At 35.3% G+C, this 16917-nt stretch overlaps 1 protein-coding gene across 4 annotated transcripts in view; it reads left to right on the top strand.

Moving 5' to 3' along the window:
- The window catches only part of NME7 (NME/NM23 family member 7), a 259381-nt gene that overhangs the window by 81946 nt on the left and 160518 nt on the right, over window positions 1-16917 (top strand). For all 4 annotated transcript variants that reach the window (XM_041752560.1, XM_041752542.1, XM_041752568.1 and 1 more), the window contains one exon: window positions 368-473. In XM_041752560.1, coding sequence (XP_041608494.1) covers window positions 368-473 — 106 coding nt within the window. The remainder of the gene's footprint in view (window positions 1-367; window positions 474-16917) is intronic.

The raw sequence follows: 16917 nt of genomic DNA, 5'->3' as shown, positions 1-16917 counted from the left end.
TTAATAAAAATTTTAAAATTGGACCTGTGTCTATGAACTATTGCTTTGGGGAAAATAAGAACTTTGTATTCATTATTGGCAATATTTAAAATATGTTAAGATATTTTTAGTTCTCATCCTGGGGAAGAATGATACATATTCTCATTACTTTAATTAATACCTTTTTATATGACCTTTTAATTAGAAGACTTAAAACAGGGTTTGGTTAATCAGTTATTAGTCTTTGTAAAAATCATTTTTAGAAAACTTGAAGCAAAGAATTTATATCATGAAACCTTAAAAGCAATTGCATAGTTTTTCCCAGAAATATACTAGGAGTTCAAGATAAGAGATTACATATGGCAAAGTTATTTCTCTTTGTCTTTAGGAAATGGAGTTATTTTTTCCTTCAAGTGGAGTTTGTGGACCAGCAAACACCGCTAAATTTACCAATTGTACCTGTTGCATTATTAAGCCCCATGCCATCAGTGAAGGTAAGTGCTATGTTGAAAGAATATATCCAAATACATGTTGTAGGAGCTTTTTTTTTTTTAGTTTATTTTCTTGATGTATTTTATATATAGAAATTAAAATATAACTTTAATATTTTAAGTTTTTTCTTTGAAGTCACATGAATAAAGGCCATGAGGGAAAAAAATCTATACATCTATATTTAAGTTTGTATCTACAATTTTTAAAAAGGTGTTCGTTGAGTTGCTGATCATGGTCATGATTATCCTGTTTCAGGTCTTGATTCTTTGACTTTTAATCTACCTCCTTTCCTTCCAATCACATAACCAATTCACTTAATTCACTGAAATAATTCTCCTAAGGTACCATTTAAAACAATGTCTACCATATCTATTGTATGCCCTTTTTGAGGAAGCTGGAGAAACTTCCTATAGTTCTTAGTATCTGAAATCAAGTTCTTTGAACATATAAATATATATATGCACACATGTATATACACATGTATGCACATGCATAGATAGGTAGATATGTGTATATGGCTGTAGAGTTTGCAAACTTATCTTTATTTTTCTTCTCTTTATTTTATTGTGTTGTATGTAGTTTTGTCAACTATTCCAAATCTTTTTGGAAATGAGATGGGCATAATTCAAAAGATTATCCTTTAAAAAACCCTAGAATATTCTAAATAGTAAACATAATTGAATGGGTTTTTTAGTTTCACTTTTTCTAAATATCAAAGTAATTTAGGTATACACTAGGAAATTTGGGGGAAAAAGTAAAAAAGGAAACAGTAAAAGTTACCTGTTTTCCCATTATCTTGATATAGTCATTGTTTATATTTTTATATTTCCTCTACATCATTTTCTTCTGAATGTGTGTGTGTCTGTCTGTATACACTGACATGTCATTGCTAACATGGTTGAGATGTATGGCCATAGGCTTATTGTTTTAATTTAATTTTAGGGGACATTTTTGGATGTTCTTAATTCTTCATTTTGGATGTTCTTAACAGTTGTACACTATGTAATCATACAGATGTATAATATTGAGATACTTAGGTTGTTTCCAGGTTTTTGATGTTAAAAATAAAGTTTTGAAGAATATTTTTGGGCATTAATATTTGACAATATCTCTAATCATTTCCTCTGGCTAGTTTCCTGAAAATAGAATTATTGGTTGAAAGATCTGAGCTTTAAAGATCTTGTTGCATAATGAATGGTTCTTTAATTATTGAGGAAGTGCTTTAATATCTTGTAGATCCTTAGGACCACAGTTACGGGGAACTACTATGGGTGATGGCTAACAAACATTTACAGAGGCCTTAACACTTGCTGCGTTGTAAACTGAGTACCTTATACATTATCTCCTTTATTTTTATTATATATATATATGTTTTTTTGAAGTTAAATTTGCCAACATATTGTATAGCACCCAGTACTCATCCCATCAACTGCCCTCCTCAGTGCCCGTCACCCAGTCACCCCATCCCCCTGCCTGCTTCCCCTTCCACTATTCCTTGTTTGTTTCCCAGAGTTAGGAGTCTCTCATGTTTTGTCACCCTCTCATTTTTCCCACTTATTTTCCCTCCTTTCCCCTATAATCTCTTTCACTATTCCTTATATTCCTCATATGAGCAAAACCGTGTAATGATTGTCCTTCTCCAGTTGACTTACTTCACTCAGCATAATACCCTCCAGTTCCATCCACGTTGAAGCAAATGGTGGGTATTCTTCTTTCTCCTTTAATATTCACAGCAATATTGCCAAGTAGGTGGGTGTATCATTCTTTTCCAGATAAGTGAGCTGAGGCTATCTGCCAATTTAGAGTAAGGAATCCAAGATACAGACCTGGTCTCTTAACCTCCATGTTCTTTCCTCAATGTGTATGACTCCATAGCAAGATGGTTATAATAACGTAGTTAGCAACACTTCCACAGAAAGTAATAATAATATTTGAAACAGCTGGTGTTGATAAACTATAAGCTATAGAAGACAAAATTGGGATTTTATGTTGCATTCATTTTTTCTTAACCTTGGGATGAATATCACACACTTACACCCACATTCATATACACACACATACACACACACACACACATACATAACATATACACGTTTTAATGTGATGAGACAAATTCTTGTTTAAAGGCCTAGACTTCATTAAAAAGCTTATGTTTGGCATCTTAATACTTTTCAATTGTTATTTTTCTCCCTCTCCCTATTTTCCTCAATTGGATTTTTAACTGATTTAATTTTTTTTCAGTAAAATGTAGTGCTTGAAGAGACAGGAATAAAATAGAATCATAGTCAACACTGTTATATACTTTAATAATTGCATAGATAAACATAACAAATCTAGTAACGATCAAACAAAAAGATGATATCAAAATGACTAATTTTATATTTATACAGGTTTAAGTAATTTTCAGTCAGCTATTCTTTAAAGATTAGCTATATTTCATGTGTTTATATTTCACATGTAACATTAGAAACATATGAGTTGATTAAAGGAAATTTTTGTAAAAACTAATCAGATGGCAGAATACTTTAAACTTTGGCATTTTAAGGCTTTTTTTCCCCCTTTTCTTTCTAAATATCAATTTTTAGGAATCTTTATACAACAGTTTTAAATATGCAGTTAATCCAGCTCAGAGTTTAAATTGTGGCCACAACGAAATACAGTTTGGAGTCTTGCATTGAGCTTATTGTTAGATTTATGCAGGCCCTTGAGAGCTTGTTTGGAGGTTCTAGCAGGGGAGCGCAACTACTCGTATACCCTTGACCGAAAAACGGTCCTCCTCTATCGGGGATGGTCGTCCTCTTCGACCTACCAAGTGCACAGCTTCGGGAGGGATGCACATGGAGCGGTGAGGGAGGAAGGGGACACCCGCCTAGCCAGCCAGATCAGCAGAATCAACACTGGCGGTCAATGGGGTGACAGATGTCGCAGCCAGATTGCCCTCACATCCTATGCAGGCCCTTTCATTGCTGGTTTTTGTTTATCTTTTTCTATAATGAAAAAGATAAACACTTCCTGGTATATTTAATTTCACCTATGGTCTAGTGTAGGTGTGAGGGGAGAAGAGATTTTTTTTTTTTAAAGGAGTTGTTGATAAGAGAACAATTGAAATCAAATTGGTTCATTTCCTTCTGTTGACTATCAACTCCCCCAAAGAAGGCCAGAATAGCTATAATGAAGCCACAACGTCTGCTTATTGCAAGGAGAGTACATCTTGACAGTCTTAGCTATCAGGGAGAGCTAATAAAGCAGATATTGTAGAGTCTTGGGTGTGACCTTGAGAGATTTAAGGTGGGTCTTTCGGTACAGTGATGTGATTGAAACTGCATAAAGTTCCTGATATAATAGTTTAGGATTAGTGGAAACAGTGAGACAAAGATCTTAACCAAGACTTGTAAACGTACAGTTGTTGGATAAGCGAGTTGTTTGTCCAGTTGAGGGAATATTGCAAAAAGGGGACTGTTTGAGTAGTCTATTGTTGGGGTAAATGGACTTTGGGGAAGTTCCTGAAGTGAACAATGAAGCTATTTACTGATTTACAGCCTTATCTTTGGGTAAGAATTTCTTGGCACAAATAATAAAGTCATGTGGATGTAGGCAGCCTTAGTTCTTAGTTCTATAGTTAATCTATGTGGATGTGGAGAGATCTAGAAAAGAGACACCTTAGTTTGCAGAAGAGATAGGTGGGAAAAAATAACGAGGTGTGCTTTGCAAGTCTTTTTATGTTTGTAGATTGAAGTACATTTTGTCATTTGGGGACTCCGGTTTTAAAACTCCAGTTTTCTTCTTGGAAGAAAACCAAGGCAAATGTTCTTATATTCTTTTTTCTTTTTTTTAACTTAAAAACTGCAATGCATTTGTTTTGATGTCCTCAGTTTTACTTCCATGTAGTTAGTTTAATTCCATCAATGAAATGAATTATTTTTTCTCTGAAATCAGGCTCTGTAGGCTTGAATTTTGGCTTTGCTACTTACTAGTCATGGATATCAGATAAATTACTTAACCTCTTTGTACCTTATTTCCTTATCTGTAAATAAGAATAATATAGAATACCCTCTTTAATAGGTAACTGTAAGGATTAAAAGCATTGAATGTAATGATTAAATGACTAAATGATTAATTAACTGATTAAATGTAAGGATTAATGTGTTAAATACAGTGCTTAAACATTTAAAGTGCTATGTGTGTTAGACGGTATGACTATTATGATTACTACTCTATTACTAGTGCCATCACCACTACTACTAATGTCATTACCTTTTAATTTTTAACTAAAGTTAATGACTCCTTAGTAACAAAGCAATAGATTAAAATGCTAACAAATTGCAACTTCCACATCAATCATCCACAGGAAAAAAAAAAAAAAAGGAAAATCCCTATCATTGTTTACATCTAGTTGATTCAGCAGCTATCAGGGATTATCTATGCTGATCGTCTGTGGTCTATTGTGGTTTGCCCTGGGCAGGAGGTGGCAGGAGGAGCCACTGTAGTGCCCCCAAATTTAGCCTTTTTGAAATATTAAAGTCCTGAAGTTTTGTTGGAAATTGTCCTGTCTTCTAACAGATTTATACATTAAAGAGTTTACTGCATCATTTATAAATTGTTCTTCCTGAAATTTAGTTTATTCCTCAGTAAAATGAGTCAAGATAGTTTATAAGTTTCCTCTCAGCCTCTAAACCCAGTATTCTGTATTCCAGTGTTGTGTATTAGCTGCAAAATTAATGCTATTTTCATGGAGACTGTTTCAAAGATTTTATTTTTAAAAAGACACATATAGACAGACTTGGAGTATGTTTGCATTTAATTAATTAGGAAGCAAATTTATGAGAATATTGGCCAGTTTGTAAATTTACCCCAGAATTGGCTCTGATATGTTAGTTGAAACAGGATGAATAACAGCAAGATCATATTTATCAAGTTCTTCACTTTTAAAATTGAGTTATTCGTACTCAGAGCATCTTGCAGAGTTTTAATTTCCACCCAGAATGGTAGTTTTGTTGCTAGGTAGGCCCAGAACCCAGTAAGACACATGCCACCTAATGGCAGCCCCCTGAATTTGAGGGGGCTGATAGAATTGGTTAAGTTCTCAGCTTTTTTGTTAGATTTCCTTTAAGTAATTTAGCTTCTGGGAAACCGTGGAAAAGACACGAAATTTTTTAGTGCAAAGACTTTGGATGTAAACATCGTAAATCTAACTCCTTCAATGAAAATTCCTGGAGTGTGCCGTTTTGCTTAGAATGTCACAATTTTGGAGTTTTGTGAATGTTTTATGTTCTATCTGAAAGAATAAACAAAACAGTTGGAGGGAATTTATAGCAGATGTACCAAGTGCAGTGAACTACACATAGTTCACTGCCTTTGAATGCATTGAGTGCAGTGAATGCATTGAGTGATCTTGAAGCACAAAATTATAGGCCATGAAAATCCCTAATGAATTTGTAAGTTATGAGAGCTTTAAATGAAATTAGTGATTTAAAAGGAGTTTCAAAACTTTTTCTGGTTTCATGGTCCTGAAGAAATAGGTATGTATTAGGCTATTGAGAAATTTTTATGTAGAAACAGTGAAATTTTGTTTGCTAATATGTTTCAACATCTAATAAGCTTTAAAGTAAAATGTGAGTCCCTAGGATTGTCAGTTATGATAACTTGACTAAAGGCAGAGGGGAAAAATCAAATCTTGTTAGTGAGACACTTAGGGATTCTCTTAACTATAGAACAACAAAACCAGTTTCAGTACTATCAGTTGACATTTATGGAGTGTTAAGTACTTTACATGAATTATTTTATCCTCAAAACTATAGCATAGGTAGTATTTGAAGCCCATGTCACATTGAGAAAACCTAAGCAATGAGGTTAAGTAACTGGCCCAAAGTCACACAGCTCTTAGGTGGTGGGGTTGGTATTTGTACCATTTGCCATCATTGTATCACATCGTACCAGTTTGCCTCTATGTAGATTATCACATAAACTCTATAAATTCTCATCATCAGGTTTGATTATTAACCACATTTTACAGGTGTGGAATTGAAAAATTAGAAGGGAGAGTTAACATGCTGAATTCTAGAGCTATTTGATTTCACAGCTGGGATTATTTGTATTATTCCATGAATACTCAGGTCAATTGATTGCTTGTGGAAAGACATTCTGGATAGAAGGTTATATAATAAGTGGTATGAAGGGTGATTTAAATACCTTACATCGTAATGGGGTGAAACATACATTTTAAGATAGGACTTAGAAAAATTACTTCCATTCTGGTCATTAGTGGCAGTTAAGAGACAAATAATGGACAAGTTCTTGAGAATTATAAACTTAGGATATTTCCTTAAAACTTTTCCAGTTAAATGGGAATGTTTTACACACACACACACACACACACACACACACACTTTAATTACTGCTTTATTTATTTATTTATTTATTTATTTATTTATTTGAGAGGAAGAGAGAGATAGGGGGAGGAACAGAGAGGGGGAGGGAGGTAGAGGGAAAAAAAAATCTCAAGATTCCATGTTGAGCCCCAGACTGTCATGGGGTTTAATCTCCTGACCCTAGATCACAATGCTGAGTGGAAATCAAGAGTCCGAGATATTGGGGCACCTGAGTGGTTCAGTGGTTGAGCGTCTACCTTTGGCTCAAGTTGTGATCCTAGGACCCTGGGATTAAGTCCTGCATCAGGCTCCTTGCAGGGAGCCTACTTCTCCCTCTGCCTATGTCTCTGCCTTTCTCTCTGTGTCTCTCATGAATAAATAAATAAAATTAAAAAAAAAAAAAAGAGCCTAAGACATTTAACTAATGAGCTACCCAGGTGCTACTATTTTTTTATACTCCTAAAGATGTTTGACTAAAAGCTGTCCTTATTTGTTTCCTTATGTATTTCAAGGACCTACTTTTTTTAGGTATCACTTATTTACACCTGTTTGAGTTACTCTCCCTTGCTTCTGCATTCCAGTGCCACTGGCTACTGTTCAGATCCCCGAATACTCCTAGTTCCTGCTCTTCTCAGGATCTTCTTCCTTGCTTTTTCCCTTTGTCTGAACTGTGCATGCCCTCCTTCCCAACCTCCAAATGTTATTTCCTCAGGGAAACCTAACTCTCCCAGAAGATACTAGCTACCCAAATGACATGTTCTTTTGACACTCTGCTTTTCCTTCAGAGCCCTAAGCACAGTTTGCTGTTATATATTAATCCATATGGTCTATATTGTATATTGATTTATGACTAATGATTTTGTTTCTTTCCTCCACAATAATGCAAACTACAATTGCAGAAATAGTTATTTTTCTCTAAATATTTTGCTCTCTTCGTTGTAATTTTTTTTTTTTTTTTTTTTTAGCTCGTGTGTTATTTAGGAGTCTCTTTTAGTGTCTGCACATTGTTAAGGAATGTGGTCTCTGATAATTTGATCACTGAAATTTGTTGATAGATTAAATTTTAAAAAAATATTTGCAAAAGGTTCTTGTAAAGAAGGATATTTGTTACATTGTTCTCTCTTTATTTATAAATAATTGTTGATTCGAATCTGTTGTTCAGATCTACAGTCGTCCTCCCCCCTCCCCTTTTTCTTTTTGGTATGCTTGGTATATCAGCTTCTGAAAAAAAAGTTTTAAAAAATTCTTCCATGTTAAAATTACTCATTATTGTTATGAATTTGTCAGTTTCTCCTTTTACTTTAGCCTGTTTTTACCTTGTATATCCTGAAGCTGCATTGTTACCTGTGATTATTATATCTTTTTGTTTATTATGTACTGTCTTACTTCATTTCCATTAATTGTTTTGTGTTGTTTACCTTTAAGGGTGGCATATGTTTCCTTCAAGTTTTTTAGCCTTTTGCTTCAATGTATATGTTATAGCCACTGTGGCTAAATTTTTTATTTCTATTTAAAATTTTTTTCTTTTTTTCTTTTTTTTTTTTTAAGATTTTATTTATTCATGAGAGATACAGAAAAAGCAGAGACACAGGCAGAGGGAGAAGCAGGCTTCTCGCAGGGAGCCCGATGCGGGACCTGATCCTGGAATTCCAGGATCACGCCCTGGGCCAAAGGCAGATGCTCAACTGCTGAGCCACCAGGGGTCCCTAAATTTTTAATTTTTGCAATGCAATCTAGCAGTCTTATCTTAGAGTAATAGTTGAATTTAACCTATTGCCATTTATCATGGTTAGCAATGCATTTGAAGTGACAGGTTCTCATGAACAGGGAACACTGCACTTCATAACATGACTATTTTCAAGATCAGAAGACACAGATGACTTTCTTAACACACAGAAACACAGGCAGACAAAAGGAGGAGACAGAGAAATTTATCACAAATGAAAGAACAGGACAAGGCCATAGGCAGAGATCTAAGTGAAACAAATATAAGTAATGTGCCTGATAGACAATTTAAAGTGATGATCATAAGATACTCACTGGACTTGAGGAATGGAAGACATGAGAGAGACCCTTAACACAGAGATAAGGAATAACATCGCAGAGATAAAGGACTCAATAAATGAAATGAGAAACATGCTTCATGGAATAAAGAGCAGGATAGAAGAAGCAGAGGAACCAATTAGAGATCTAGAAGACAGAGTAATGGAAAGTAATGAAGCTGAAAAAAAGAGAGAATTATGCAAAATGAGAATAGACTTAGGGAACTCAGTGATTCCATCAAATGCAATAACATTCATATTATAGGAGTCCCAGAAGAAGAAGAGAGAGAAAAGGAGGCAGAAAATTTATTTGAAGAAATAATAGCTGAAAAGTTCCCTAATCTTGGGGAAGGAAACAGATATCCAGATCCAGGAGGCACAGAGCATTCCCATCAAAATGAACAAGAGGACACACACCAATACATATTGTAATTAAATTTGCAAAATATAGTGACAAAGAAAAAATCTTAAAGGCAATAAGAAAAAAGCAGTCAGTAACTTATAAGTGAAATCCTATAAAGCTAGTAGATTCTTTTCAACAGAAACTTTGCAAGCCAAAAGGGAATGGGATGGGACATATTCAAAGAACTGAATGGGAAAAATCTGCAGCTAAGAATGCTCTGTCCTGCAAGGCTATCATTCAGAATAGGAGGAGAAAGAAAAATTTCCCAGACAAACAAAAACTAAAGGAGTTCATAACCATTAAACCAGCCCTATAAGAAATATTAAAGAGGTCTCTTTGATTGGAATGGAGATACTAAAATTGATAGTATAAGGGCAGGAAACAAAAGTGTTAAAAATGAATAGATCTGTAAAAAAGTAAGTCAAGGAACTCCCCCCAGGAAAGGATACTAAGATATAATAACATATGCCTAAAACATGGTGAGGAGAGAAGAATGGGTTCGAACATAAACGACCATCAACCTTATATAGATTGCTTTATGCAGAAGAGGTTATAGCTTAATGGAACTGTATATTAAAAACTGCTAATAAACATGTAAAGAATAAAGAGAATGAATCCAAATGTATCACTAAAGAAAATCAGCAAATAGGAAAGAAAGACAAGGGATCAGAGGAAATCGATAGAAACAACTGCAAAACAAATAATAAAATGGCAATAAATACATATCAATAATTACTTTGAATGTAAAATGGACTAAATGCTCCAATCAAAAGACATAAGGTGACAACGAGTCTCATCCATATGCTACTTATAAGAGATTCATTTTAGACCTATAGACACCTATAGATTAAAAGTGAAGGGATGGAGAAACATCTGTCATGCAAATGGATGTCAAAAGAAAGCTGGAGTAGCAATACTTATACCAGACAAAACAGACTTTAAAACAAAGACTGTAACAAGAGACAAACAAGGACACTATATAATAATAAAGGGGATAATCCAAAAGAAGATACAATAATTGTAAATATTTATGCACCCAGCACACATATCACATGCAAATACATGAGGCAGTTAACTAATCAACAGTAATACTATAATAATAGGGGAATTTAACATTCCACTTACAGCAGTGGATAGATTGTCTAAATAGAACATCAACAAGGAAATAATGACTTTGAATGACACATTGGATCAAATGGACTTAACAGATATATTCATAACATTCCATATGGATTCTTTTCAAGGGTACATGGAACATTCTCCAGAATACATCACACATTAGTCCACAAAACCAGCTTCAATAAATTCAAGAAATTTGAAATCATACTATGCATCTTTTCTGACTACAACACTATGAAACTGGAAGTCAACCACAAGAAAAATCTGGAAGTTTTTTAACACACATAACCTCCATGTATTTGTGTTACGTGGAGGTTAAGTAACATGCTATGAAATAATGAATGGGTTAACCGGAAAATTAAAGAAGAAATTTAAAAAGTACCTAGAAACAAATGAAAATGAAAACACAACCAGCAAAAATGGTTCTAAGAGAGAATTTTATAGCAATACAGGCCTATCTCTAGAAGCAAGAAAAATGCCTAATAAACAACCTAACTTTACACCTAAAGAAGCTAGAAAAAGAGCAAACAAAACCTACAACCACCAGAAAGAAGGAAATAAAATAGATTAGAGCAAAAACACATGATAGAAACTGTAGAATAGGTCAGTAAAATGAAAAGCTGATTTTGAAAAAAATCAATAAAATTGTTAAACCTCTAGGCAGATTTACTAAGAAGAAAAGAGAGAGGACCCCCAATAAACAAAATTACTAATTAAAGAGGAGCCATAACAACCAATATTGTAGATTTGTAATAGCATATTATTTTTAAAAAGTACGTGTCAACAAATTGAACAACCTAGAAGATAGATTCCTAGGAATGTATAAACTACCAAAATTGAAAGAGGCAGAAATAGAAAATTTGAACAGACTCATAACCAGCAATGAAATTGACTCAGTAATCAAAATAATCCTAAGACATGAAAGTTCAAAACCGGATGCCCTCACAGGCATATTCTACTAAAGATTTAAAGAAGAGTTGAAACCTTCTTTATTCTTCTCAAAATTTTCCAAAAAAATAGAAAGGAAAGGAAAAATTCTAAATGCATTCTATGAGGCCGGCTTTATCCTGATACCAAAACCAGATAAAGACACCACTAGAAAAGAGAATTACAGGCCAGTATTCCTGATGAACACAAATATAAAAATCTTAAATATTACTAGGAACTGAATACAATACATTTAAAAAAAACATTCACCATGATCAAGTGGGACTTATTCCTGGGATGTAAGCGTGGTTCAGTATTCACAAATCAATTAACATGATACATCATCAATAAGAGAAAGGATAAGAACCATATGATCATTTCAATAGATGCAGAAAAAGCATTTGACAAAATAATAGCATCTTTTCATGATAAAAACCGTCAACAAAGTAGGTTTAGAGGGAACATCCCTCAACAGAATAGAGGCCACATATGAAAAATCCACAGTTAATATCATCCTTAATGAGGAAAAATCTTTTCCCTAAGGTCAGGAATGAGACAAGGATGTCCACTCTCATCAATTTAATTCAGTATAGTACTGGAAGTCCTAGCCACAGCAATCAGATAACAAAAAGTAATAAAAGGCATCCAATCAGTAAGGAAGAAGTTAAACTTTCATTATTTGCAGATGACATGATACTATATCTAGAAAAGCTGAAAGACTTCACCAAAAACCTGCTAGAGCTGCTACACAAATTCAGTAAAGTCAGAGGATACAAAATCAAGGAAAAGAAACTTGTTGCATTTCTATATTCTAATAATGAAGCAGTTGAAAGAAAAGAATCCCATTTACAACTGAACCAAAATAATAAGATACCCAGGAATAAACCTAACAAAATTGGTGAAAGACCTGTACTCTGAAAACCATAAAACACTGAGGAAAAATTGAAGAAGACACAAAGAACTGGAAAGACATTCTATGCTTATGGATCGGAAGAACAATGTTAAAACAGTATTAAAATGTCCATACTATGCTTGAAGCAATCTACACATTTAATGTAATCCCTATAAAAATACCAACAACAGGGGATCCCTGGGTGGCTCAGCAGTTAAGCATCTGCCTTCAGCCCAGGGCGTGATCCTGGAGTTCCAGGATCAAGTCCCATGTTGGGCTCCCTGCAGGAGCCTGCTTCTCCCTCTGCCTGTGTCTCTGCCTCTCTCTCTCTCTCTCTCTCTCTCTCTCTCTCTCTCTCTGTGTGTGTGTGTGTGTGTGTGTTTCTCTCTGTCTCTCATGAATAAATAAAATCTTTAAAAAAAAACCAACATTTTTCACAGAACTAGAACAAACAGTACTAAAATTTGTATAGAAACAAAAAAGACCCTGAATAGCCAAAAAGCCTTGAAAAAGCAAAGCAAAGCTGGAGGCATCACAATTCTGGACTTCAAGTTATATTACAAAGCTGTCGTCATCAAAACAGTATGGTAGAGGCACAAAAATAGGCACGTAGATCAATGGAACAGAATAGAAAACCAGAAATAAGCCTATAGTTATATGGCCAGCTAATCTTCAACAAAGCAAGAAAGAATATCCAATGGGAATAAGACAGTCTCTTCAACAAATAGTGTTGGGCAAACTGGACAGCAACAAGAAAAAGAAAGAAACTGGAGCACTTTCTTATGCAAAAATAAATTCAAAATGTATTAAAGACCTAAATGACAAAAAAAAAAAAAAGACCTAAATGTGAGTCCTGAACACATAAAAATCCTAGAAGACAACATAGGCAGTAACCTCTTTGACATCAGCTGTAGCAACTTTTTTCTAGGTATGTCTCCTGAGGCAAGGGAAACAAAAACAAAAACTGGTGGGACTACAACATAATACAAAGTTTCTGCACAGTGAAAAAACAACAAAATTAAAAGCAACCTACTGAATGGGAGAAGATATTTGCAAATGACATATCTGATAAAGGGTTAGTATGCAAAGTATATAAAGAACTTACAAAACTTAGTTACCCCCAAAACAAATAATCCAATTATAATGGGAGAAGACATGAACAGATACTTATCCAAAGAAGACATCCAGATGACCAACAGACGAATGAAAAGATGCTCATCATCACTTGCCATCAAGGAAACGCAAATCAAAACTACAATGAGATGTCACCTCACACCTCTCAGAATGGCTAAAATCAACAGCACAAGAAACAACAGGTGTTGGCAAGGATGTGGAGAAAAAGGAACACCTGTGCACTGGGAATGCAACCTGGTGCAGCCACTATGGAAAACAGTATGGAGATTTCTTAAAAACTTAAAGTAGAACTACCCTACAGTCCAGCAATCACACCACTGAATATCTACCCAAAGAATATAGAAACATCAATTCAAAGGGATATATGCATTCCTATATTTAAAGCAGCATTATTTACAATAGCTAAGACATGGAAGTAGCCCAAATGTCCATCAAGTGATGAATGGATAAAGAAGTGGTATATATACACAATGGAATATTATTCAACCATAAAAAAGAATGAAGTCTTGCTATTTGGAACAACATGGATACAACTATAGTATAATAAGTAAAAAACATCAAATACCACATGATTTCACTTGTATGGAATTTAAGGAACAATACAAATGAATAAAGGGAGAAAAGGGAAAGAGCCAAACTAAGAAACAGACTCTTAACTACAGAGAACAAACAGAAGGTTACCATAAGGGGGGGTAGGGGATGGGTAAGTAGGTGATGAGGATTAAAGAATGCACTTGTGATGAGCTCTGAGTGATATATGGAATTGTTGAATCACTCGGTTGTATACCTGAAACTAATATAACACTGTGTTAACTGGCAATAAAATAAAAGCTTAACAGAAAAGGAAAAGGCTTTAGGAAATAACAAAAAAAAAAAAAAAAGAAAAAAGAATGCTTTAAATAGACACTACAAAATCTTCTTTTATCTTCTAAGTTGTTGCTGTGAGAATGTTATTTCTCCTTTTATTAACTTTTATTTTTTAATCAACTGTATTGATGTATAATTTTATTTATTTATTTATTTATTTTTTAATTTTTTATTTATTTATGATAGTCACAGAGAGAGAGAGAGAGGCAGAGACACAGGCGGAGGGAGAAGCAGGCTCCATGCACCCGGATCCTGATGTGGGATTAGATCCCGGGTCTCCAGGATCGCGCCCTGGGCCAAAGGCAGGCGCCAAACCGCTGCGCCACCCAGGGATCCCTGATGTATAATTTTATATAACATAATGCACAGTGTATGTGCATCCTAACTGTATGGTACCAGTACTAGTGTTTTAAACTCTCAGGGTTGGGATGCCTGGGTGGCTTAGCAGTTGAGCACCTGCCTTCAGCCCAGGGTGTGATCCTGGAGTCCCAGGATCGAGTCCCACGTCGGACTCCCTGTGTAGAGCCTGCTTCTCCCTCTGCCTGTGTCTCTGCCTCTCTCTGTCTCATGAATAAATCTTAAAAAAAAAAAATCTCTCAGAGCTAAGAACTCCTTCTTAATGTATGAACTTGGTCATATCTGATGTCTCCTTGGAAACATTCGGAGGATGAATAGCTAGTTCTGATTTTTTGAATATGTTATTATGAGAAAGAAGAAGTGAATAGGTTTATCCCAGGCTTGCCTGTGTGCCTTTATGATTATAGGCTCTCTATCAATGACAAAGCAATGACAAGTCATGGTGTCTCTTATCTTTGAAAGTCAGGGCTTGCTCTTCACATTTGACTGGAATAAAGAAACATCTGTTGCTAGGCAGCCAAAGCACTAATGCCTAGCAACTGTGGTGTGTATATGAGGAACCTTAGGGTGTCTTTAGAGCCTGGTTATGTGTAGTATAAGCCAAAAATCTATACTCCTTTGTCCAAATTAGAGGACACAAGAATCTAGGTAAAGGAATGGCAAAGAGCTCTGAAAATTCTGTACATGGCAAGGTTAGTTTAATGTACAGTGAATGCCTCTTGTCCTGTGGCTTGCCATTTACTAGTTGTGTGATCTTGGAAACATTTATTGAACGCCCAAAACCTTATTTCTTTTAATCTGCAAAGTGGAGAGGACAGTATCTGCTGCATAAATATGCTAATACATGTGATGCACTTAGAGCAGTTTCCATAGTAAATGTTCAAAAAATTAGGTACTATAATAAAAGCAGTTTGGGAGATTATATCACATGATACATTTTTTTTATTAACTTTTATTGGTGTTCAATTTACCAACATACAGAAAAACACCCAGTGCTCATCCCGTCAAGTGTCCACCTCAGTGCCCGTCACCCATTCCCCTCCAACACCCGCCCTCCTCCCCTTCCACCACCCCTAGTTCGTTTCCCCGAGTTAGGAGTCTTTATGTTCTGTCTCCCTTCCTGATATTTCCCAACATTTCTTTTCCCTTCCTTTATATTCCCTTTCACTATTATTCATATTCCCCAAATGAATGAGAACATACACTGTTTGTCCTTCTCCGATTGACTTATTTCACTCAGCATAATACCCTCCAGTTCCATCCACGTTGAAGCAAATGGTGGGTATTTGTCGTTTCTAATTGCTGAGTAATATTCCATTGTATACATAAACCACATCTTCTTTATCCATTCATCTTTCGATGGACACCGAGGCTCCTTCCACAGTTTGGCTATTGTGGCCATTGCTGCTAGAAACATCGGGGTGCAGGTGTCCCGACGTTTCATTGCATCTGAATCTTTGGGGTAAATCCCCAACAGTGCAATTGCTGGGTCGTAGGGCAGGTCTATTTTTAACTCTTTGAGGAACCTCCACACAGTTTTCCAGAGTGGCTGCACCAGTTCACATTCCCACCAACAGTGTAAGAGGGTTCCCTTTTCTCCGCATCCTCTCCAACATTTGTGGTTTCCTGCCTTGTTAATTTTCCCCATTCTCACTGGTGTGAGGTGGTATCTCATTGTGGTTTTGATTTGTATTTCCCTGATGGCAAGTGATGCAGAGCATTTTCGCATGTGCTTGTTGGCCATGTCCATGTCTTCCTCTGTGAGATTTCTCTTCATGTCTTTTGCCCATTTCATGATTGGATTGTTTGTTTCTTTGGTGTTGAGTTTAATAAGTTCTTTATAGATTTTGGAAACTAGCCCTTTATCTGATATGTCATTTGCAAATATCTTCTCCCATTCTGTAGGTTGTCTTTTAGTTTTGTTGACTGTATCCTTTGCTGTGCAAAAGCTTCTTATCTTGATGAAGTCCCAATAGTTCATTTTTGCTTTTGTTTCTTTTGCCTTCGTGGATGTATCTTGCAAGAAGTTACTGTGGCCAAGTTCAAAAAGGGTGTTGCCTGTGTTCTCCTCTAGGATTTTGATGGAATCTTGTCTCACATTTAGATCTCTCATCCATTTTGAGTTTATCTTTGTGTATGGTGAAAGAGAGTGGTCCAGTTTCATTCTTCTGCATGTGGATGTCCAATTTTCCCAGCACCATTTATTGAAAAGACTGTCTTTCTTCCAATGGATAGTCTTTCCTCCTTTATCGAATATTAGATGACCGTACATTTCAGGGTCCACTTCTGGGTTCTCTATTCTGTTCCATTGATCTATGTGTCTGTTTTTGTGCCAGT

Source organism: Vulpes lagopus, chromosome 1 (genome assembly GCF_018345385.1).
Source record: "Vulpes lagopus strain Blue_001 chromosome 1, ASM1834538v1, whole genome shotgun sequence".
In the NCBI taxonomy this organism is placed as follows: domain Eukaryota; kingdom Metazoa; phylum Chordata; class Mammalia; order Carnivora; family Canidae; genus Vulpes; species Vulpes lagopus.
This window is presented reverse-complemented; position numbering and strand designations above follow the sequence as displayed.